The 26,139-nt window shown below is 42.8% G+C and overlaps 1 protein-coding gene across 2 annotated transcripts; it reads right to left on the bottom strand.

The window, feature by feature from the left end:
- Nucleotides 1-417: 417 nt before the first annotated feature.
- Nucleotides 418-26,085, bottom strand: PANK2 (pantothenate kinase 2). Of its 2 annotated transcripts, XM_075930984.2 has the most exons (7): nucleotides 25,869-26,085; nucleotides 16,131-16,483; nucleotides 14,841-15,094; nucleotides 13,180-13,356; nucleotides 11,814-11,937; nucleotides 4,428-4,553; nucleotides 418-3,939 (listed from the first exon to the last, which is right to left on the bottom strand). In XM_075930984.2, exons 1-7 carry the CDS (start codon nucleotides 26,083-26,085, stop codon nucleotides 3,889-3,891), a joined length of 1,302 nt encoding a protein of 433 aa, XP_075787099.2. In that variant the 3' UTR covers nucleotides 418-3,888. The 2 variants fall into 2 exon arrangements, with proteins under 2 accessions (XP_075787099.2, XP_089633877.1); XM_089777751.1 differs by lacking the exon at nucleotides 16,131-16,483 and having other exon boundaries at nucleotides 25,869-26,069.
- Between the last annotated feature and the right edge of the window lie 54 nt (nucleotides 26,086-26,139).

Here is a 26,139-nt window from a genome sequence, read left to right as displayed (position 1 = left end):
TTTATCTCAGGACTTGGGGACAAAGTACCTGCTTTAAAACCTCCCACACCAAGACGGAAATAGATTGCACATTCTGTAACAAAACAGCTTCTTTTTTTGCCTTGCTTTTTGTAGATGCTGCCCGCGTCATTTGCCTTGAATTTATTTTTAAAAGTAATGACTCAGACGGAGGAAGCTACTGTTTGGAATCTCTTCTCAATACAAGGAGCAGGGAAATACTGGATTCTTTTCCTCCAGGTAAGCTTGCTTAGAAATATAGCAAATTTTGAATGGCAACTAAAATGTGTTTAATGACGGTCAATCCCATAAAAAGAAAAAGCTCAGTCTAGTCTAGATAATTATTCTAGACTTTTTTTCATTTGTTGAGCAGGACAAGATATTTTGAACAGGTAACAGCAGAAGAATGAGAGTCTTGAATATAAAAAAAATGTAATATTTTATCCAAAGAAAACATTAAAAACGGTTTTACCAAATAATAAAACATAGTTCAATGGTTAAGCAAAGACATGACAATTCACAACTTCAGGCTCTATTAAAAAAAGGCAACCTACCAAAAAAATACCCCAAACTATACCTTACATATACACATAGAGTGAATAGGGAGAAAGAGGAAATTCCAAGACACTAGATGGCTTATTTACTCCAGTTTCAGTTCCAAGATTTGGCTTGTGCACAGCTGCAACATGGCACTTAGCCTGGTTTTAGGCCAGACTAGCTTCTGCAGAATTCATGTACATTTCTCTCCCCTCCACAGGTTCCATTTGCATATAAGACCATATGAAAGCATTGTCACAGCCTCTTTTATCACCTTTTAACTCATGACCATGCTCCAAGTAATTGCTACAGAAAGATAAGCCACTTTCCTGTAACCAACATGTATGCACATTGATCTCTTGGAGATCCAGTGTAGGTCCTTTGTTTCTGCTGCTAACACACTAAGCATATTAATTCAAATGAAGCCCCTTTGCACCATTTAAGTCTCACTTTAAGTTATGGCACAGAGGACCCACCATAGCTCACTGCATCTTATACCTCAAAATAAGGGTTCAGTAGTACAAAGGGTTTTATATGTGGGCCCCCTGCACAGGGGAAACTTCAATTTAACAGATAAAGGTAGTAAGAACTCAATCTGGATTCCATCCAGACCAAAGCTGAAGCAAGACCTGACATTCCAGTTGTGGCTGTGTGACCAAGGAAGGTGCAGAAGTGGTCTAAATCTACCAAGCATTTTACAGAACATGACATAGAAAAAGTCCTTGCCCCAAAAGAGCTTACAATCTAAATTCCATTACATCTAGAATCAGGTATGTCAGGAAGTCTGACTACTATTTCTAAAACAATGTATTATATTATCTTTAGTGGGATATGATCCAAGATCCTAGGCATGAAATAGTGTCTCATCAAGCACGTACCTCCACAAGTAACTTAATTCAAATTTTGAGCACAGTTCACTGCATGATCTAAGTTAGCAATATTACACATTAAAAGCTAATACAATTTTTCTAAGTTGTTATAGATACCTGCTTTTCCATTTATCTGGGAAGACTGCCTTTTCAGAAAAGGCGACTCTAGTATACAGTGGTGAACTGGCAGCTAAATGTCTTGAATGGTACAGGCTTTATGTACCAATATAGTTGAACAATTTTAGAGGTTCCAGATTCTCTTCCAATGTTCAATCATCATTTTTTGTCTGCAGCTAGAGACTGAGTTTCCTGAATATAAGTTCTAAAACTACTTTACTTTACAGGAAACTTGGTGGCATGTAATGCTCCAATTTAGCAGTACAAAACAAATTATCTGATTTTGTGAGGAAACCCAGGCATTTTCAATTCCCGTTTAGTTCTCATCCCAGGCTCTCAGGACATACTGTGGGATCAACCCTTCAAAGTGACGAACATCTCCTGTGAGCACTCAACTCTCATAGATCGCAGCAGGAGACAAAGGGGCACACAGAACCTTGAAGCAGGTATCTGCAGATTGCAGGCTCAAGCTCCAAGACAACTCTCACCAATCCCACAGCTCTGTTACTGCTCTTTAATTCTGAATTATTTCATCTTAGAAGTGCTTATCGTGTCAAGTTATCTGACTGGTGTGGCTTTTTTAATGCTGTGGTGAAAAAATATCCACAGGGGCCTGTATAAGACCAAAGAGCTTTCATTTGAGACCAAGCGCACATATGAACCCACATATGAAGAGGCCAATGCATTAATCTACAAAATCCTAAAAGGGACAAGTTATTTAAAGGCTCTGGCCCAGATTCCCTATTTAGTGTAAACAAAAATCAAGTGAAGCTATGACAATTTAAAGTAGCTGAGAATCCCTGTATTCACTCTTTGCTACTGTGAATCAGGTTTCTACATCTAGTTGAGCTATTCAGCAGAAAAGCCATAGTACTATGTTTCAGAACACTCTGCAGCACAAACAGTAGTTAACATCAGGGTAAAATACAGTTGCTTTTCAGGAAGCAACTACTTCCAGCACCCTGCAGTGAAGTTATGCTGAAATCACTAGCCACAGTCATCGATGGACGAGGGAGAACATTTACATGTTCCCAGTGGACATTTTGTTTAGAATAAGCAGCTCAAGACTAGAGCTCCAAGGATGCAGGGAATCCTGGAAACTTAGAATTACTCCAGACCAAAGGCTGGCTTATGAGCTACAAGCTTGTTTCAAACACAGCTCTTTTAATGGTAGCTTATTGCCAATGTTGCTTAATCTATTGTGCATGGAAGGAATGTTCTCTCACACAACATCTGCTAGTTTAATACCCTGAAAGGTCAATGTCTTCGAGAATCTGAAACTGTGGCAATGAAGTGCTTGGATTCTACAGGAATGCACAATTCAAGGTAACAGAGTATAATGTTGATGTGGAAAGATTAAATTTCCTCCTGAATATGGATTATATTCAGTAACATGCTAACAACTAAAATCTATGGAGTATTTACTGAATAGCCTGAGTACATCAGGAATAGAATATTATCATTTTTGGTACAGTTACATACAATTATTAAAAAACACCCCACACACTAGTTATCAATATTCTTATATTTACTTTTTGTGGATTTCAAGTGAGATACCTGCTGCATTTACTATGACTGTATTATAAGGGTCTGACCCCCATATCCAGAAGATTTTTTGGTTGGGTTACCAGGGATCACCAAGGTACAGGTGGTAAGAAGTTGCTACACAGTTTTACAGAAAGCAAGCCCCCAAAAAATTGAGTCCTTACCTCTTGCTTTTCTAACAGTGCCTGTGTGTATATGCACTGGGACTGCTGTCTTGCCAGAAAATAAACTATTAGTGATTATAGAGGCCTATGAAAACCTCGTACTATAATGTTCAGAAGAGGATAAAAAATAAGGACTTTGGGGAAAATGTTAGTTTTTACATTTCTGGGTTCTGTTTTGATACTTTTCATTTATAAACAATGCACTATTTAATATTACCACAAAGACTTAAAAGTCCTTCAATCCCATACATATAAAACATTGCAAATGAAAAAAAATAGTTAACGTAGACACTAGGCATTTTACATAAGAAGTCTTTTGAGAACAGAATAATGTCCCACATTAAATTATCTCCATCTAGCACCTTTCCACATTACCTCAACATGTGTAGCAGATTATATAAAAACAATGCTCAGAATATAGAGATGTATTTCCTATTATTAAGTAATCCTACATTAAGATGCAGGATTAATTTTATCTGTATACAAAAAATCATGTGTCCTTTCCTCTTCCACGATGATTAGGTCATATACAATTACTGTCATAGTCACTTAAGCTTTTTTTTTTTTTTTTTTAAAAAAGCATCTGTTAACAAATGCGGGAGCTCCAATAGGGTAGAAGCTGCTGCAACTTAGGTCCAATGTGCAGGATCTGTAACGACTCAAGGCGAACTCAAAAGCTCCAGGAAAGCACCAACAGCTCCAAAATAGCCCTATGAAGCAAAAAGTAAGAGCTTCTATTAAACAGATTCAAGGTTTAAATGTGTTTGACAAACACTGGGCAGGAATACTTAAAATATTAATACTGTTTAAAAATACTGGTTATGAAAGAAATCTGTATGTAAAGTTATCAACTCCTCTTAGTTGTATTGTTTATACAGGGAAACACTTTTTTTTTTTTTTTTAAATTACAATGTTAGAGATGCAGGTAAATAAATTTCAGAAGTAGAAGAGGGAAAGCATTACAAACTTAACAAAGGGACATTTTTAACTTCTGAAACAAAAAAAGTGTTATATTGTTAGCATCCTAGAATTGGAAGTTCTGCAATAATTGTGGCTATGCTAACAAATGCACAGAACTGGCTGCAAAACATATACTGCCAATATCAAGAAATTCAACATTGGTATATTATGATCAGATAATTTTAAATAAAAATGTCTTAAGTTTTGACAGAGTAAAATGGATTTAAAATAACTTCACCTCATGTTCCAAGAAAAGTGCTTTCAACTGTCCCTTAGACCAATAATCCAAAGCATATGCTAGAAGCTTCATTGAGATTGTATTGATCCGCAAGAAATTGCCAACAAAAACCACCCGATTAATGTTCTGCAAACATAAAAAAAAAAAAATACATAAAGATGAAATGGGGTTCATTTGAAAGGTTATCACACCAAAAAGGGTGTCCCCAGTAAAGGAGAATTCATATATTACACTTGTTGCATTTAATTGTGAGGAAACATCCAAATATAGCTTCTGACAGAGCAGTAAATGTCAGCTAAAAAGACAAATTACAATTGCCAGCATTTGTTAAACAGAGGAAGCCCAGTTACTGAATTTCACAGCACTCCAAATATCTGTTCTTCATAGTTATTCCTTTGTTCACACCAAGGGAAAGAGCAGATATGGAAAAGAATGGTTAGATGGAAGAAAGCTGTTTGAATGGTGGAGGGAGGAGGAGGGCAAGTGTGGCTGAGAAGGGATTCATGAGTCATGACGTATTACTGTATTTAGATTCTCATTAGGAAACCTCCAATCAAATGCAACAGAACAGAACTGCAAGTGACAAAGAATGAAGCACCAAGACGAGTGGGGTTTTGCAGAAGTGCAATGGAGCAAGAGGGGATAGAGTGGGATAAAAATCAAGAGGCACTTTGAGGTGTTCAAGATACTGGAATGAAGGGACAGAGGATGCACTGAAGGGAGAGAAGGACCAGAGCGTGTCATAGTGATATATCCATTGGGTGATAGATAGTGTCACAAAGGATCTCAAAAATACATCCAAATAAAAGGGGAATTGATACAATTTATGTTAAAAGAGCAGCATCCAGGTTACTTTGGGATAGGGCCTTCTCCAGAACCCTTTTCACTCACTCTCTAGACCGGAGTGGGCACAATCTGGCATGTCAAACCTTCCCAATCTGGCCTGCCACACAATTCTGGTCCACCAACGTCCCACCACCCAGCTGGACCTTCAGGCAGGGTTCTTGCCTGCTGTGACCCCACATGCTGCTCAAAGTGACCAGCTGCTGGGTCCCCTTGCATGCCCTTTGGGGGGAGGGGGTATCTCTGTGCACTGCCCCCACCCCTAGCACAATCCCTGTAGCTCCAATTGGCTGGTTTCTGGCCAATGAGAGTTGCAAGGGCATGGACAAAGCCTTTCCCTCCCTCGAAGGGACATGTGGCACAGAGATGCACATGGCCTAAGAAGCTGGCCACTCTGAGTGGTATGCGGGGCGGTGGAACGCAGGGGAGGGTGCCTTAGGGTCCCCACTGGGCAGCTAACTGGGAGCTGCCTACTATGGCAAGTGCCTTCTTTGCCAGAACCTGTACCTGGCACCCCAGCCTTTCCCTGCCTTGGGTCACAACCAAAACCCTCTGCACTCCTGCCTCAGTTCATAAGGTTGACCAAACTGGGTCAGACCACTGGTCCATCTAGCCCAATATCCTATCTTCCGATAGTGGCCAATGCCCCAGAGGGAATGAACAGAACAGATAATCATCAAGTGATCTATCCCCTACTCTGGACGCAGAGTTGCAACCATAACTCTTATGGCTAAGGAGACTGAAGGAACCCTTTCTGTAACAACAGTTCCAAGTTCTTCAAACCAGCTTAGAGGGTTGCAGTTGAACAGTGAGGGTGGTACTCCTCCCACATTCCCCCCTTTGGTCCACAAATTAAAAGTGCTGAACACACTTCCTTCACACACACTATCAGCCTGAAGATCAAGAAATCATGAATCAGAACAATCCGAATGTTAAAGTGACCTCATGCAGCGAAGTGGATACATTTTCAGTGATTCTCCAGAATGGTATTTTGGGTTAACATAAGAATGGCCGTACTGGGTCAGACCAAAGGTCCATTTAGCCCAATATCCTGTCTGCTGACAGTGGCCAGCACCAGGTGCCCCAGAGAGGGTGGACCGAAGACAATGATCAAGCAATTTGTCTCCTGCCACCCCTCTCCAGCCTCTGACAGACAGAGGCCAGGGACACCATTTTATCTCCTGGCTAATAGCCTTTTATGGACCTAACTTCTATGAAATTATCTAGCTTCTCTTTAAACTGTTATAGTCCTAGCCTTCACAGCCTCCTCTGGCAAGGAGTTCCACAGGTTGACTACACGCTGTGTGAAGAAGAACTTTCTTTTATTAGTTTTAAACCTGCTACCCATTAATTTCATTTGGTGTCCTCTAGTTCTTCTATTATGGGAACTAATAAATAACTTTTCTTTATTTGCCCTCTCCACACCATTCATGATTTTATATACCTCTATCAAATCTCCCCTCAGTCTCCTCTTTTCTAAACTGAAAAGTCCCACTTGCTTTAACCTCTCCTCATATGGGACCCGTTCCAAACCCCTAATCATTTTAGTTGCCCTTTTCTGAACCCTTTCCAAGGCCAAAATATCTTTGAGATGAGGAGACCACATCTGTACACAGTATTCAAGATGTGGGAGTACCATAGTTTTATACAGGGGCAGTAAGATATTCTGGGTCTTATTTTCTATCCCTTTCTTAATAATTCCTAGCATCCTATTTGCCTTTTTGACCGCCGCTGCACACTGTGTGGAAGTTTTCAGAGAACTGTCCACGATAACTCCAAGATCTTTCCTGATTTGTCGTAGTCAAATTAGCCCCCATCATACTGTACGTATAGTTGGGGTTATTTTTCCTGATGTGCATTACTTTACACTTATCCACATGAAATTTCATTTGCCATTTTGTTGCCCAGCCACTCAGTTTAGTGAAATCTTCTTGGAGTCCCTCACAGTCTGCTTCTGTCTTGACTATCCTAAACAGTTTGGTATCATCTGCAAACTTTACTACCTCACTGCTTACCCCTTTCTCCAGATCATTTATGAATAAGTTGAATAGGATTAGTATTAGGACTGAACCTTGGGAAACACCACTAGTTACCCCTCTCCATTCTGAAAATTTACCATTTATTCCTACCCTTTGTTTCTTGTCTTTTAACCAGTTCTCAACCCAAGAAAGGACCTTCCCTCTTATCCCATGGCCATGTAATTTACACAAGAGCCTTTGGTGAGGGACCTTGTCAAAGGCTTTCTGAAAATCTAAGTATACTATATCTACTGGATCCCCCTTGTCTGCATGTTTGTTAACCCCTTCAAAGAACTCTAATAGATTAGTAAGACAGGATTTCCCTTTACAGAAACCATGTTGACTTTTGTCCAACAAATTATGTTCTTCTACATGCCTCACAATTCTATTCTTTACTATTGTTTCAACTAATTTGCCCAGTACTGAAGTTAGACTTTCCGGTCTGTAATTGCCAGGATCACCTCTAGAGCCCTTTTAAAATATTGGTGTCACGTTGGCTACCTTCCAGTCATTAGGTACGAAAGCCGATTTAAGGGATAGGTTACAAACCACAGATAATAGTTCAGCAATTTTCCATTTGAGTTCTTTTAGAACCCCCTTGGATGAATGCCATCCGGCCCTGGAGATTTGTTAATATTAAGTTTTTCTATTTGTTCCAAAACCTCCTCTAATGACACTTCAATCCGGGACAGTTCCTCAGAATCATCACACACAAAGGATGGTGCAGATTTGGGAATCTCCCCAACATCCTCAGCCGTGAACACTGAAGCAAAGAAATCATTTAGTTTCTCCGCAGTGGCTTTATCGTCCTTGATTGCTCCTTTTATAGCTCGATCACCTAGGGGACCCACAGGTTTTTTAGCAGGCTTCCTGCTTCTAATGTACTTAAAAACATTTTGTTATTTCTTTGAGTTTCTGGCTAGCTGTTCCTCAAAATCTTTTTTTGCTTTTCTTATTACATTTTTACACTTGATTTGACAGTGCTTATGTTCCTTTCTATTTATCTCACTAGGATTGGACTTCCACTTCTTAAAAGATACCTTTTTGTCCCTCACTGCTTCTTTTATATGGTGGTTAAGCCATGGTGACTCTTTTTTAGGTCTCTTGCTAAGTTTTTTAATTTGGGGTATACATTTAAGTTGGGCCTCTATTATGGTGTCTTTAAAAAGTTTCCAAGCAGCTTTCAGGGATTTGGCTTTAGTCACTGTGCCTTTTAATTTCTGTTTAACTAACCTCCTCATTTTTGTGTAATTCCCCTTTTTGAAATTAAATGGATTTTAAATGGAGGGTTTTAACAACCTCCATTCACACTGTAATAACTATAATCTTGAAACAAAATGTCTCCTGGCTAGGGAATTCTGCCGCTTCAATATAGCATTGCAAGTTTCCAACATGACTGAAGCATCATGACTAAGGAGTATTTCTCTGGTTCTCCAAACCTGTTCTTCCATGCATTCTTCTGTTACCAAATGCATGTATGAAGTCACAGACTACATACCACTGTAATAATTGTTGTACAAAATGTGCCTTGTATCATTTGAAAACTAACAACTTACTGGATAGTAAAAGAATGGTGATATGTATAGCAATGTTATATGTAAAGTTATGAACATACGACTGAAATATGTTTACCAGACAAGTATGGGGAGAGGGTAAACCTGTTTATCAAAGACTAAGAACTAGCTGAAGCTTCTAGCCAAGTGTCGACAAAACTGACTGGCAATCACCAGTCAGGTGGCCATTCATTGACCACAGGGGGGCAGAAACAGACCTTGCTTCATTTTAACAAACAACATGGAACGTTTTTCATTACAACACTCTATCCTCATACTGCAAAGAACTTTATCTAGAATTAGCCTTAGGAAAATGCATTTCCAGGGGATGACTGGTCTAAGATCACCCCATGGTTTCTATCCTCTCTCTCCCTAGCTCTTTTGCCTAAGACAAAGAGCCAGACTTCGCAAAGGATTCTGACCTGAAGTTGGTCCACCCTGTTGGGAACATTTGGTAAGGGTTTTTACCTTGAACCAAGTCTAGTTTGCTAAGGTATAGTTAGTAGAAAGCATTTTATCTTTATTTCTCTCAATAATTTCTGACTAAGATCTCACACTTGAACTCATTTAAAATCTAGTTAAATAAACTTTTTTTTAATCAAATATAATGAAGTGTTAAGAGGTATCTTATAATTCTACTGATATTAGGCTGTTGGAGAGTGACCCCTTACAGAGACAATGAAATGATTAGATCTGAACTGTCCTGGAGAGGGCGGGATAAGGCAGAAAAATGCTTTTGGGAAAAATTTAGGACCAGGAGCATGTTGGGGTCAACCCCGCAAGCAGTAATTAAGGCTGCTGGAAGTCAAACTGTGGCTGGTGTGTTGCTGACAGGCTGCTGGGTCAGAGCTGCTGGACAGGAGTTGTAGCTGTACAGACACACTCAAAGAGTGTAAAGCTTGCTGTTAAGCTGTTTGTGAGTGGTCAATGTTGGAAGCTGCAACAAAAGAGGCACCCAAATTAGAAAGGAAAGTAGTGACAACTCCTCACTGGTCTGGATTACACCACAGAATGTGACCTTTTCCATGGTGTTCTCCATACTAACAAGTTCACCACGTCCTCCTATACTGGAGGATGCCTTGTTTGCACTCAACAGTCTATTAATAGAGAAATCAAGCAGAAAGGGCTGGAGGGGAATGAAAAATACCATGGGCAGGACTGTTTTTCCCCTAACCTTTTGGATAGTACATTGTGTATTTATTGCATTTGTACTATAGTAGTGCAGAATAGTAACTTAATACTGACAAGGATTATGAAAGGTACAAATACACTTCAACCTGATGGACTCAATCCTGTACAAGCAGCCCCAAAATGAAGTGAAGAACAGGTCTCAATTCTTTCATAGCCCTGTACAATGCTGCTTGATCTGAATGCAACAAGGCAGCACTGTAAAGAAGCTGAAAGCAAAGAGCTCAGAGAGACAACCTCAGAAAGGCCCAGGAGCACAGTGGTAGCTTAAAAATGCAAGAGTAATAAGAACAAAATAACATCCAGAAGATTCTCTTTCAGCAGGTATAGTTCTCTTTTCACTAATGCACTTAGTTTGGATGCCTACCAGTAACAAGATGCAATAATTTTGTGCCCAAGAAAAGCAATATCCTGTTTCACCACTTTTTACCTGCAATTCCACAATTCCCCCAACTCTCCCAGAAAAGCAATTTACTTCATGAATAGTAAAGGAAATTGACTGGACCAATAAATGACAAAACATTTTTTCTTCTTTTACAATGCTTTGACTATAGAGCTGCTATTTGACTAGATCATTAGGGCAGGTGGGAAAGGGAAATCTAGGGTTACAATTTAAACTAGAGCATCCAAACATAAGAAAGGCCATACTGGCTCAGACCAGCGGTCTATCTAGCCCATTATTCTGTCTGACAGTGGCCAACACCAGATGCCCCAAGGGAGTGAACAGAAACAAGTAATCAAGTGATCCCTCTCCTGTCATTCATTTCCAGGCCCTGACAAACAGGCTAGGGACACCATTCCTACCCATTTTGGCTAATAAGTATTGATGGACTGTACCTCCATGAATGTATCTAGTTCTTTTTTGAACTCTGTTAGAGTCCTGGTCTTCACAACCTCCTCTGGCAAGGAGTTCCACAGGTTGACTTAGAACTGCATTACTAAAAGCTTCCTTTTGTTTGTTTTAAACCTGCTACCTATTAATTTCAGTTGGTGACCCCTAGTTATTATGTTATGGGAACAAGTAAATAACTTTTCCTTATTCATTTTTTCCACACCAGTCATGATTTTATAGACTGCTATCATAGTCCTCTTTAGTCTCCTCTTTCCTAAAATGAAAAGTCCCAGTCTTTTTAATCTCTCTTCATATGGGAACCAATCCAAACCCCTAATCATTTTTGTTGCCCTTTTCTGAACCTTTTCCAATGCCAATATATCTTTGAGAGGAGGCGAACACATCTGTACGCAGTATTCAAAATGTGGGCATACCATGGGTTTATACAGAGGCATTTACCAACATTAAAATTCATTTGTCGCCAATCACCTCATTTTGAGAGATCCTTTTGAAGCTCTTCAGTCTTCTTTGTTCTTAACTATCTTAAGCAGTTTAGTATCATCTGCAAATGTTGCCCCTCACTGTTTCCCCTTTTTTCCAGATCTTTTATGATTATCTTGAATAGGACTGGTCCCAGTACAGACCCCAGGGGGACAACTCTCCATTTTGAAAACTGACTATGTATTCTTACCCTTTGCTTCCTATCTTTTAGCCAGTTATCAATCCATGAGAGGACCTTCCCTTTTATTCCATGACAACTAACTTTACTTAAAAAAGTAAAATTAAAATTAAGCAATGCATGTAGTTAAGTAAATACAGGTATGCATGTAGTTGCTTCTACAGAGAGGAAAACCAGATATTCATATATGCTACCAGTTTGCAGTAATTGCTAATTGAAAACTGTGTCTGAGATCAAAAGAGGTTATGTGCTATTTCTCAGATTTTTCAATACCTCATTAAGTGCACACATCCGTGCTATGGAGCCAATGTTATTGGTGATGGTTATTAAAGTTGCTCTTGCCAGGTCCTCTTTACTCACAGACTCTCTCTTCTCCTTGCTCACCATATTCCCAAAGCTGTGCAGAAAATTCTAGAGTTAAGTGTCCACTTACTGGAAATTATGCAGTATCAGAATGCAAGTGCCACAATTCCAGAGTGAATGCATAATACCACTTTTAATGGAAGTATGTAAAAGCGAACCATGTAGTTACAGCCTCGATTACTAAAATCCAGTAAGAATGAATTGCAATTAATGTTTGTCAAAAGTACACTTACGTTACTGTGACAGGGTTTACAGCCCACTGGTAGTGAGAGGGTTAACAAGAACCCGAGACCTGTTCAAGGTTAAGTAGGTCAATTAGCAGGTCCACTGGAAATAAGTCAGGTTTCCTTAAAAGGACAGAGAAAGCTAAGCTAGAAAGATACACAGAACAGAGGAGCTGGGGAGAATAGTCTGAATGAAGTGAAATAAGAGAATCAGGAAAAGCCACAGGAGAACAGTTACCTCCTGCAGTGAGTTTCAAAATATAGACAAAACTCCATGAGGCAGCCCTCGAGCATTAGTGTTCAGCTGAGGAGCAGATTATTGGGACAGACCTGGGAAAGACTAAAATTCAAGTAAGGGAAGAGCAGAAGTGGCTTCAGTTTGTCCTTTCATTTGGGATTTGTTGGAGAATTCCAGGAGCCATCACCCTGAAGGAAAGGTGAAGTCCAAGACCCAAGGAAACTTGCAAGAAACACAGGTAAACAGGGAGCTCAGGAACTGACCTGGGAGGAGACCTGCAGGTGACCAAGGTAAGTAGTAGTCCCAGGAGGAAGCAGAAAACAGACTTTGCCTGCTTAATGCAGGGTCCTTGAATGGAATCCAGAGAAGATGAAAGACCTGGATTTCCCCCTTCTGGTCCCCAGAAAAAGCAGTACAGAGACCCTAGTGACCAGGAGTGGAAGGACTACTGAGTCACAACTTGAAGCCAGGGGCCTATTGTTTGTTGGACTTTTAGTGACACCCTTTCCAGGATAGCCAAAAGTTATGCAGTCAGAGGGCGAGTTATAAGAGGCAGCACACCAATGTGAGTTGTAAATAGGGTTCCCTAGAGAGGAGAGCCTACTGTGGTATGCTATGATAAGTATGTCAATGGGGAGTCTGCTCTGCATGGGGACAGTTCCACACAAAAAAACACACCCACAAAAACAAACCAACACTTCCCCCACAAAAAACTCCCAACAACCTACAGGTGCTAAAAATACACCCCTGCTGACCCCGGTTTTCATTCAAGCACATAATATGCATCCTGAAAAACCCCAATGTATATCCTTACCTGGATGCTACAGCCCAGCCTGGCAGTCCAAATCTCTCATAATCCCCTCCATAGATGTCCCGCACTAATTTATCCACTTTCGTGCTGTCTCCAAGGGATGCCATTTCAAGAGCCTCTTCAAAGGTGGAGCAACCAGTAAGAAGACAGCAGAGACCAAAAAATGTTCCTCCTCCAAGACTAACAAAACAAAACAAGCAATATTTTCTATCTTTCATTTTGAAGAAAGGGAGAAAAAGGGCTTGTTTTTTGTTCTTTAAGTTATGTAACTCAACTCCTCTGAATACCAAGAATTAGCTGGCTTGCCAAAGAATTCTTTAATTTTCTTTTCACTGGAAATATAGAAAAGAGGAATTAAATGCAAGTCCTCTTTCTAACCAACATTTAAATCTGCTTCCTTAAGATAACTTCACAGCCCACAAGTCAACCCGTGATTTAGCTTCCTTCCCTAGAGTTACTGATTAAATGAGAAGTAGTTTTTCTCCTCCTACAAGATGCACTACAGTGTGTTGAATAAACAGCTATGTACAACGTAAGACGAGTGGGCAATAAAATGGCAACAGTTTGCCAGCGTTAGCCCTTGGTGGGCCACAGCCACTATATTTATCTGTACGGCTGCAGGTACCAGTGATTGCAGCTTCTGTTGGCCAATGAAAGCAGCAGGAAGTGGCATGGATTGGGATGCTGTTCCCCGCCACTCCCATCGGCACAGAACAGTGATCCACGGACAACAGGAACTGTGTTCGTAGGGATGTACGTGACTAATCGACTATCCGATAATCAAAAGTTTATCGGATAGTCAACTAGTCGCTTCACCCCCCACCCCGATGCCTCTATCAGAAAGAAGCCGTAAGGGGAGGGGGGAAGAGGAGGGGTACTGGGGAGAGCTGGCTTAAAAGCCGGTTCCCCCCAGCTCCAACTCCATGGGAACAGCAGGGGCGCAGCGGCGGTGTTCCACCCGGTAGGGGCTCTTGTGCATTTCAAAGACTGAAATGCCGCGTGGAGCCTGGGGCCAACAGTGAGTCCTCCATTGACCCTGGGCTCCATATGGGCACATCCGCTTTGAAATGTACAAAAGGAGTCCCCGCTGGCCCTGAGCTCCATGCGGAATTTCAATCTTTGAAAGTCCCTAAAGTCCAAGATCTGTTTGGCCATGTTGGACAACAGGTTGTTGTACTATTCTCTCAGACCTGATTATAACTTTGAACACCATCCCATCATTCATAATGGGTACTACAGATTTAAAGAGTCAAAATACAAACCCTGAATACCTGAATTAAAGCAATGACATTAAAAAAAAAAGATATTTCCAAAGATGACTGGATGTTTCCAAAATATGATTTACAGTCCTCTGATGAAAACAAAAATTAGTTTCTTGCAGCAGCAGAAGGATGAACAGGTCATGAACTGACCTCTCTGAAGAGGCTGGGTGTGGTATGGAGAAGATTGTGACATGCCATCCAGAGCACAAAAAAGACATTGGCTTGCTGGGGGTGGGAATGAGGAGGTACAATATTATAGCAAAACAGAGTTTTTAATCAGACAAGAAACATTTTTAAAGCAACTTGTCTTTGAAAATATGAGGTCTCTTTTACCATGGGTAAATTCCAAGCTCCAAGACTATGCTCTTACAGGTAATCTAACGTGTTATTTATAGATCTTACCTGGTCCCAGTTACCCGCTTATAATTGTCTTTGGAATACACAGTCAAGATGCTGACCCCTGAGCCAATGTTCACCAAGAGGAGAGGATATGGATTCTCCAAGTTGAATGGGAGCTTCTGACATTTTTCAGAATCAGTTGGGTTTTCAAAGTAGTAGCACTCTGAGCGTCCATTGAATCCAACTGAGTCTATGTACAAAACTCCTTTAATAAGGCAGTCAAGTTCATCTAGTTTGCGAAGTTGAAGATCACCCACCTGTTAAAGGAAATAAAATTATGAAACAGCCAAAGTGATCTACCGTTTTTATACTCAAGGCTAGAAAAATGCACTAACACCACATTCAGTACCCCTCCTTGCTCTGCATGGCAGCAGGAGGAGTGAAGTATAGATCATAAGAGAGGTCCTAATCTCCCACACATCTGTACAGTACAGAGTGGAATGCTCCCTGTGCTATTGAGGTGTAGTGCCTGGCAATGTGATAACAAGATTCATACACATCCTAACCCCACTGAGTAGGAACTAATAGAAGACCTGAGCCAATATCAATGGAAAGGTTCTTCACTGGGGTCTGGATCAGACTCAGAGTGCCTCACAAAAGCTAGAAAAGGCAAGGGGTCAAGGGAAAAAGAAAAAAGCTGGCTCCTCACAAGAGGCAGGAGGGAACAGCATGGTAATCTTTTCATCCAGACACTACTGCTGAACCCTACACTGGACCCCTCAATCTTTGGTTGTCTGATAATTATATAACCTGAGCTTGACAAAGTTAACGCTCAAGCTATAATTATATTATCTGTATCTGAAACACCCATTCTTATGATTAATCTGGACAAACAAGTCACTTGCAGTTAATTTACCAATTCACTCAATAGAATCTTAATGAAAATCACAGCCATATAAGTTATAAATGAACCTTAATCAACTCGGCAAGTATGAAACAAATAGTATGTTCATAAATAGACAGCTATGGAAAAAATAAAGTTAAGGTAGGTAGCAGAGTTGGTGTAAGTCTAATGACTATTCAAGTTTTGTAAAGGCATATTTCATAGAAATTAAAATGAGTAATTCTGAATTCACAGCAAAACTACACACTCTTAAAATAGTAAGTAAATATCTGCGTTTACAGATGTGCAGGCTTATTTCTAGCTCGTTCAACTTGAGCTCAATTTAGGATGCTAGACTTTTCAGAAGTTAACTCAGATTGAAATTACATTCAGCCTTTATCTTGCAATCTTACAAGTTACATGACATTTCGCTACCATATCCTAAGAGTAAAGAAGCCAAAGATGCATACTGTGCGAAAGTCCTGTTCAAATTTGTATGCTCCACCTCCCGTGGCACATAAGGTAGTGTGGAGGCTTGAGAAGTTTTTTTCGCTGCCCATTTGAATAAAAGCAGGCATGTCATGAGTAGGAAAGCGTATAAAGTGCAGATTGCCTTTACGTCCACACAGGGTAAGGTCCTTTAGTTCCAGGTGCACATCCCGAATGCCTGTAGATCCATAGGCTACATTTAACGTCAGATATTTTCGGATACTTTTAAGATTTTCCACTTCCTCCTCCTCCTCTTCAGCAGTGATGTCTTTTGGTTCAAAATAAACAAGTTTGACCAAGGTCCCTCCAATATCCAAGCCAAACCAAGGAAAGACTAAGATGCGGGGGAGCGGGGAAAGAAAAAAAAAAGGATAAATATTATAGTCTTCTTTTCTGCAGAATAAAGATGTTAAATTGTACAGTAAAGTCATTTGTTAATAAACAATTTAATGCCATGGAATTTCCAAAAAATTCCATAAAATGCCCACATATCACCATACCTACCTTCAAAGACCCATTAACCATAGTTGCCAATAAGGTGTATGGCTGCACACAAAAAAATTCTTCCCCCGCCCACCTCCTCTGGCAAGCTGTGCAAAAGGCAGCTGCTCCAGCAGGCGGGACCAGCCAAGACGGGGTGGTGAGGGAGCTGCTAGGGTGGGGGGCTAGGACCACGGGGGAGGGGGAAGGCCTGCTCCAGTGGCCGGGGCGACCATGTGGCAGGGAGGCCGGGGGCTGTTCTGGCAGCTGGGGCCAGGAACAGGACCTACTGCATGGCAGGGGTGTGTGTGTGTGCTCCAACAGTTGAGAACGGAAGATGCCGCCTGGGCAGGGGAACAGGGGGCAAGGTCTGCTCCGGCAACTGGGACATACTGCATGGAGGGGAAGGAGGGATTCTGCTCCAGCAGCCGAGGGGGGGGGGGGGGGGAAGAGGGGGAGAGTGAGAGTGTGTGTGTGTGGAGGGGGGGTAATAAATTGGTTGTCACAGCAGCACACATCCAAACCAGTGCACATGACCCCAATATTGGGGCACAAGCCAAAATTCACTCTGATCATGGTTGGAAAATCTTAGCAGGAACACTGCTAGTAACCATCCCAAAACATCTGTTATCTATAGCCAGGAACACAGATATGCCCCTAGGATACGCACCTTAACACAATTAAAAATGCCTTCACCAAAAAAGGAAACTCCACTGGAGAAGTAGATTATATCATTGAACAGGCCACTCAAATACCCCAGGAAAAGCCTACTTCAATATGGAAACAATACCTCTCTATCCACAGACCCATAATCATCACCAATCACATCACACTGGAACATATGCAGATCATTAAACAAATACAACCCATACTTAGAATTACAGTGTCAGAAGGGACCAAAAGGGTTGTCTAGTCTAATCCCCAGCCAAGATATCTGATGGGGACCATATCCCGAAAGAAATATTTCTTGAACGCCTTCTTCCAGCATTCAGACAACCTCCTCCCCATCACCAGAAGCAAGCCCCCAACAGGACAGGACACACCATCTCAAAGTAGTACCAGAATAAGAGATAGGCATGTTTACAGATTTTGTATCACAACATATGGTGTGCCTCTTCAGTGAATTAAATGCTTACTATTTACATGGTGAAACAAGATAATCACAACACTGTCAAATGAACTCACACAGAAAAATGATAAAGACGAGGCCTATCTACACTTGAAATGCTATAGCAGCATCACTGCAGAACTTCAGTGTAGATGCCAACTATGCTGACAGGAAGGGTTACAGGACTATAGATAATCCACCTCCCTAAGCAGTGATAGCTAGGCTGATGGAAGAATTCTTCCTTCAACCTCATGCTGTATGCACAGGGGGTTAGATTGGCTTAACTATGCCACCCTGGGGTGTGGATTTTTCATATCCAAGTGTTGCAGTTACACAGACTTATTTTTCTACCATAGACCAGGCGAAAAACCTGTGAGTGAATACTTTTCCCTAAGCTCTCTACATCTGACTTCTCAGTCTTCATCTTCAAAGGAAACCAGCAAGAGGAGACTGTAACCACTGAATCTAGTGGTTAAATTGGTAACCACTAGAAACTAAAAATCATGTACTGAACAGACACACTTGGATTTATGGCTTATACAACCAAGGTTCCCTCTAAAATGTGCAGCAACACAGCCCTGCAGCTGCTTAATCAGCCTCGCCCAGCCAGAGGCTCAGGGCTCTGTGCATGGAGCTGCCTGGCTGGGGAGAGAAAGGTACTTCCCATAGCAGCAACTCCCTGTTGAGAACAAAAGCAACAAGTCTCTCCCAGCTGCTAGGGACTGTCCCCTCTGATAGACAGACAGCTGTGCTGGGGGCAAGGAGGGCAGGCAGGAGCCAGTACACACAGGGAACCAGCTTTTAAGCTAACTCGTGTGTGTGTGTGCTGGCTCCCATGGAGCTACCTGCTCCCCCCTTAGCTCCTCCCACTGCTGCCTCTGTATCACCCCCCACTGTATCAGAGACAGCAGAGGAGGATAGGGGGAACTGGTGCTCCTTGCAAGCACAGGCTCCCACCTGCCCTCCATGCATGTAAACAAGTTTGCTAACATTCCTAGTACCCAGGGTACTACCCCCCCCCTTTGAAAAATGCTCAACTAAAGGATATTGTGGATTAAGGCTTAAAGAAAAGAGAGTATATGTTCCTGTGCTTTACAGCTTGTGAGCAGCTGCATTAGAAATAACCAAAAAGTTAATGAAGTTACTGAAAATAAATTAGATCACACACATCTCTTCTAGAAGGAAAGAGTAAAATGGTATTAACATTCTAAATAAAGCCAAACAAATGCCTTGTTAAGATTGACTCACAGGAGGTAAAGAGGGAAAGAAACCTGAATGACAAGTAACCAGAACTCTGAGGTCTGCTTTTGCAGATGAAATGAAGATCAAGGAGAGTTTCCTCATCACCTTTCTTAGGGCAGTGGATGTTCCAATGAAATAGCACAGAGTAATAGAGCCCTATGTTGATTGCAAGGTAGACAATAGAGTCTGAGAAGCAGAGAAGGGGCACAAGCATGCCCTTGTCAGTTTAGGCAACCCTGTAAGTCATGGGTGGGCAAAAGGGTCTCTGCAGGCCAGATTCGGCCCACCAAGCAGATTGATCTGGCCCATGGAGACCCTGCTGCTCCCTGCCCTGGCCAATCAGGGCCTGACGGCAGGAGGAATGTGAAGTTTCCTCCACCCTGCTCCCAGCCTGCGAGGAGCATGAGGCGCTCAGCCATGCACTCCTGATAGGGTGGAAGGAGACTTTGTGCACTCCCCTGCCCCCAAACCTTGATTGGGTTGGGGGAAGAAGGGGGAACACGTGAAGTCTCCTCCCATTGCCAGGGGTATGGGCGCCTAGGGAGAACCTGGCGGGGAGGGGCAAAGGCACTTACCCACGCCCAGACCAATCATGATCTGTGGGTGGGGAAGCAGGGAAGTATACCAGCCCATTCCTTCTGCTTTGAGGCCTCTTCCAGTGCAGCCCCGGAACCACTTCAAAAATTTCTTAAGTGGCCCCTGGCAAAAAGTTATTGCCCGCCTCTGCTGTAAATAGACCAGGAAGTGCATATACAATTGCATTATCAGCTCCACAAACAGTTAAGAGGGGTGTGCACATAGGCTGCACCAAGCACAGAAAAACAGAGAGGTAACAAAAAACAGTTTTGAGGAATACAGGCAGTCCCCGGGTTACGTACAAGATAGGGACTGTAGGTTTGTTCTTAAGTTGAATCTGTATGTAAGTCGGAACTGGCATCCAGATTCAGCCGCTGCTGAAACTGACCACAGATTCAACTTAAGAACCCCAAGCGTCCCCAAGTCAGCTGCTGCTGAAACTGATCAGCAGCTGATTCCAGGAAGCCCGGGGCAGAGCAACTGTGCCTCGGGCTTCCTGTAGTCAGCGCTGGTCAGTTTCAGCAGCGGCTGACTTGGGGACGCCTGGGGCAGAGCAGCTGGGGTGCTGCTGGGTTGCTCCAGTAGCGCCGCTCCTCGGCACTACTGGACCAACCCAGCAGCACCCCCAGCTGCTCTGCCCCAGGCGTCCTGATTCAGCCGCTGCTGAAACTGACCAGCAGCGGCTGAATCAGGACGCCTGGGGCAGAGCAGCTGGGATGCTGCCGGGTTGGTCCAGTAGCGCCTAGAGCAGCGCTACGGGACCAACCGGCAGCGCCCCAGCTGCTCTACCACAGGCATCCGGAGAAAAGCCTGGTCTGCGGGGGGGAAGGGGAGCGCAGCTAGCGCCCCCCCCCCCCCAGCAGACCAAGGAGACGCAGGTGGCGGACCGAGAAGCACCGCGGTCCCGCCACACGGGTCCTCCGAGGCTTTGTTCCACGTCTCCCTGGTCTGCTGGTCTCCAGCAGACCAGGGAGACGCGGAGCAAAGCTGCGGAGCACGCGGGCAGCGGGACAGCCCAGACGCGCCGCGGCTGTCCCGCTGCCGGCGTCCTCCGAGGCTTTGCTCCCCGTCTCCCTGGTCTGCTGGTCTCCAGCAGACCAGGGAGACGTGGAGCAAAGCTGCGGAGCACGGGGACTGCCTGTAATGAAAATAGCCCTTGAACTAGCTGTTGTTCTTGTTTAAAAAACAGAGATATATTACCCTATTAAAAGGAGCTGCTAGAACCATTAATATATTTTTTTTATTTTTGTTTACATCTCCTCCAAAAAGACACAAGCATGTGCAATGTATGTACAGCTAAATATTTAACAGCTACAAAGAGGCCAATATCTGATTACATTTCCTAATATAATCATCCTTTTTTTCTGATGCATTCAGTTCAAACAAAACCTGCCATAAATACAAGAAACGGGTCATACTGAACAAGAGAAGAAGTCATGTCAAGATCTGAGGGAAGCAGTACATAGGTCATTCAAAGACATGCATTTCATTGTGGTTCCAGATGGACTCTAGTAGCTTCTCTAACTGAACAATAGATCAGATTTTATTTGATTACAGTAAAGACATTATATATCATACTTGCTTTTATATGGACTGCTCCAGAACAGTTTATTGGGTCCTCTTAAAGTGGGCTGATATTTCATGCAAAGAATTTGTTAACTTATGGCAGTCTTTTTATATATATATATATATATATATATATATAGAGAGAGAGAGAGAGAGAGAGAGAGAGAGAGAGACAGAGAGAGAGAGAGAGAGAGAGAGAGAGAGAGAGAGAAAATCTCAGCATATGTATCTTATTTCAATACACCGTTGTTGATACTCTGGATTTTCACATTGCTTTACAAAAATTAAACAGTTAAAAAAATTACTTTGCAAAGGAAATTTGTTTTCATCAAAACTGCATGTTACCTATAGATAACATCCTCAGGGAAACCAGAGCACTGAAAAGATCACTGCAGAAAGTGAAGTCTGAGAACGCAAAGTATGAATTTGGAGGAGAAGACACAGAGGACTGAACGATTTTAAACCATGTGATTATTACTTTTATGATGGAGTGAGAGCCCCATAGCAGCCCTGCAGGACAGCTATTGGGCTATGTAGCCCCATCAATTACTTAGGTTGCAAAAAAAGGGGTGCTTTTGGCTACAGCCAACTAATTAGAGAGGCTCACCTAGGCAGAAACAAGCAAGGCCTATGGAGCCAGGAAGCTGGCTACAGACTGAGGATGCTGGTAAAAACTTAAACAACAAATAGTCTACCAGTATCTTTTAGGTGCTACTAAAGACTGGCAGCAGTCACTCCCTGGAAAAAGTCACTAGTACACTCAGTGAAAGAAGGGAAGCCAGACAGTGTGAAAATCCAAGGAAGGAGCAGTGAAGGCAGACAGAGGAAGCCCAGAATTGCTGAGCTGAGGTTCCCATGACTAGAATTGGAGTAGAATACAATCCCAGTGTTCCCCTAGCAGCCACTGAGGACCCAGGCAGTGAATGGGAAGACTGCTGGGCCGGAGGGCTAAATCATAACGAGGTTGCTATTTATTTTATCATTTACAGTGCAAATATCTAATTCAAGCTAATATAGGCTTACACACTTTATATTCTGTGTTATAACAGAAATAAATGTATTTGAAAATGTAGAAAAACAATCAAAAATATTTAATCAATTGAAATTGGTATTCTATTATTAACAATGTGACTAAAAATCACTTAATTTTAATCACAATTTAATCTTCTGTTTTCCCATTAAGTGGCTCTCATTCAGATTTACCTGTAACCTAAAACAAGAGGGTGCCAGTTTTGTATTCCTGCCAATGCCATCACTGAACATGGAAGATAAGACACACATTCTATCTGTGAAATGATGTACTCATGAATGTGTTTCCTTTATTTCTTAACCCATCAATGATCTGGAAAATAAGTCTATACAGACAATCTGTCATCCTAAGTACATCCCTCCCTGGTGTCTCACACTACAGTTCCCAAGTTTTACAAAGATACCCATGTTTTAATCCTCAACCTTCAGAAATGTTAACCCAACATTTCTAGACCCAGTCATCTCACTGGATTCTGTTCCACTGGAATTCTCCTGTGAGGCATATAATGAAACTGACACTTCAACTTGGTTTTGTAGCCCTCCAAAGCCTTTTCAATTTCAATTTCCTAATGGAAGCATCACCATTTGTTTTGTGTCTTTGTCCTTAGAGACATTGCATTAAGAGAGTAAACTTGTTCAATTACAAAACCACATCTTCAATGCTTCTTTATAAAAAGATACTTAGTACAGATACTAACTTTGTAAACATAAAAAGCACCCTTATTTTTGTTCTAAGTTTAAGTTTACTTTGAATGTGAAATGTGCTTTAACAGAGGGCTTTAACATTTATCAACACTAGATTAAAAAGTGAAGAAAGTCAGGTATTATTTTTCCATTGTGGGGATATTAAAGAATTGAAGGTCTTCAATACTCAAATCTTCTAAATGGATCTAGTTATACACTAAGCATGCAAAGCATTCAAAAAGATTCCTTCTCAACAAAAGGACTCTCTAAAATCATAATTAGGAATAATAGGTTTATACTACTCAGTATTCCCCCCACCACAAGATCTGCAATTCCTTCAAACACTACAAGACTGTTTTTCCTCAGCAAATGCAATCTTTAACTCTTTCAGCACCCCTCAAACTAAGGAAGCAAATAAAGTACCAAATTACAAAAAAAGAACAAAAAAAATCCACTCTCACTTCTCCTAGGGGCATTAAGACAAATGTTCTGTATTTACTTTCTCTCTCATCTTGTAATTTGGTTTTTGCTGCTTGCTATTCCCCATTAAAGATATCCACCCAAGTGAATACTCATGTATCATGAAGAGCAAATTAGTTCCCTTACCTATAATTATAGTGATGGGTACGTTTGTTATGGCTATTACTTTCCTGTATGTATCAATATATTCCTAATAAGGGATCATTTCTTTCATCATGTATGTCGCAATTTGTTAATGTCTTCTACTTAATTATGCAGTTTCAGTTTTGAAAATCATTTCCTGATACAACTGTGATGCTGCAGCAATTCTGCAGAATTTGAACTTGAAGTGAGGAAGGAGGGTGGAGTGGGAGAACCCTAGGATGCTCATGTTGTGGTGAAATTGGCATTGAATTATATTCCCTAGAAAATAGCATAAATAATATGCAAACCACTGGATGCTTTCTATAAGGGCAGTGAACGGTTAACCAGTAAGCATCACCCTTACTAGGTTATACGTTTGGGTTAACCACTGGGGGCTGGGGCATCCCCCTACCCACCATGGGCAGGTGTTTGCTCCAGTCCTGAGGGGCTCATGGAACAAGGACTGCCATTTTCCAGGGTGAATCCAAGTGTGCGGCCGCCCACCTACCTCCCCTTTAATCAATTAATAGGTTAATCACATTTAACCAATTAAATGGGAGTTTACATCCCTACCTTCTATTATGAAAAAATAAGTTTCATATTAAAAAAAAGATAGACTTAATAGAAGGAAGTAAGCAGTTTATTTTCTGATGCTAGAGAGCACCTTCACTGCAAAAATATAGAGCCCACAAGCATGGTCTAAACTAGAGCTACTTAACATGAGGTACGTTAATTTGCAGCCCAAGATGTGGTTTGGATTTAGGTGGGGCTCAGCCCACGGCCCGCAGGTGGGATCCTTTGAACATGGCCTCCACTGGGAACATGTTCCACAATAAGAAGTCAATATAATGATGTTCTGTTGCTATGCAGGACTGTCATTACTCATTAAAAGTGCTGTCATATGGGTGGAAATCTGGTAAATATTGCATTTTATTAATATCAGCAGAACTGACTTACATGGGGCCTTTGTGTTGTGTAGTCTTGCCTTAATCTTTGTATTCATGCCCATCAGTGTGAAAGAAGCTATTTGCAAATATATTTGCACATATATGCAACCACACTTAAGTTGCAGCCTTCAGTATGTACTGTGAATATCACTGTAGCTCCCAGGGCTTCTAAACTTGAGTACCCCACTCTAAACTATGGTTGAAATTCACTATTTAATGGTACAGTAAGGGCTTTACCTCAGTACTTTTGTTCACCAAACTGATCTCCAGCTAGTAGGCATCTCATTTTTTTCACCCATATTAAAAAAACAGACTACACTCTACTACAGCTAATCTGTTTGCTGCATTTAAGCACTGTACAAATAATATGACCTCACACTCAAGTTACTTCAAAAAAGTCTAACAAACAACTGTGATCCTGTAGCACCTTAGAAACTAAAAATAATATATAAATAGAAAATTGGGTCAGACCAAAGATCCATCTAGCCTAGTATCCTGTCTTCCAACAATGGTCAATTCTAGGTCCTCCCACAGGACATGAACAGAACAGGTAACCATCAAGTGATCCCACTCCTTGCCTAGTCCCAGTCTTTGGAAAACAGAGGCTAGGGACACCATTCCTACCCATCCTGAATAATAGCCATTGATGGACCTTACTATCTTAAGGTAGAATTGCTTCCTTCCAAACAAAAGCTAACTAACTACAGTACAAACAATTAAGAACATTTCACTTTTGCTTTAATATTGCTGAGCCAAGCCCCCTGGGCTAGTACCACCTGAACAGCAGATAATCCCAGGCTATTCTAGGAGGAAGGCTTCTTTCCTTTTGCTGCCTCCCTCTTTCTTCATGCTATTTTAAAACTGCTGCTTTTCTGATCTCAACTGCATCTTCCCCAACCCAGGAAACGCCCCCTTTCAGCAGCTCCGAGCAGCTCTCTCCCATCACCACCCTGGCTCATGCCCGGACATAGTCCTGTCCCTAAAGTATTGCATTCATCCCCTATCCAGGATCCGGCTCTGCCTCGTGCCACCCCCTTGCTGATCCCACCTGCTTCTCATGGGGGGGGCCCCCCTCTTTCATCCTCCCACTTGCCCCAAACCTCTCCTGCTCTAGCCTACCTCTCCCCTCCTCAGCCCCGCCCCCTGCAGCCCCGCCCCGCCCTAGCTCCGCCCCCACCTGTCTCGCCTCACCTGCTCTAGCCCATTCGCCCCGCCCCCACCCGTTGCCACGCGCCCCTCCTCAGCCCCGCCCCCTGCAGCTCCGCCCCGCCCTAGCTCCGCCCCCACCTGTCTCGCCTCACCTGCTCTAGCCCATTCGCCCCGCCCCCGCCCGTTGCCACGCGCCCCTCCTCAGCCCCGCCCCCTGCAGCCCCGCCCCGCCCTAGCTCCGCCCCCACCTGTCCCGCCTCACCTGCTCTAGCCCAGCTCGCTTCGCCCCGCCCCCACCCGCTGCCACGCCCACCGCCCCATCCCTCCCCACTTACGCGGGCGGCTCTTGCGGAGCGAGTCGCGGCGCTGGCGGGACACGGACCCGCCCCGCTCGCGGGGGTGGGGCCCGGCCCCGCTGTCAGCCTCCGCCCCGCCGCTGCTGCGCCGCCGCCACGAAGGCAGCAGCGGGGGCGGCTCTCGCCGCCGCCTCTCCTCCGGGCCGCTCGCCGCCGCCGCCTCGACGCAGCCGCCGCCATTCTGCAGCGGCTCCATCCGCAGCGCGGCCCGGCCGCTCTCCTCAGCAGCGGCCGCGCGCCACCGCCGCAG

This window comes from Pelodiscus sinensis, chromosome 4 (genome assembly GCF_052426305.1).
Source record: "Pelodiscus sinensis isolate ZL-2025 chromosome 4, ASM5242630v1, whole genome shotgun sequence".
Lineage (NCBI taxonomy): Eukaryota > Metazoa > Chordata > Testudines > Trionychidae > Pelodiscus > Pelodiscus sinensis.
The sequence above is the reverse complement of the archived record's forward strand: the minus strand, read 5'-3'. Positions and strand labels throughout refer to the sequence as shown.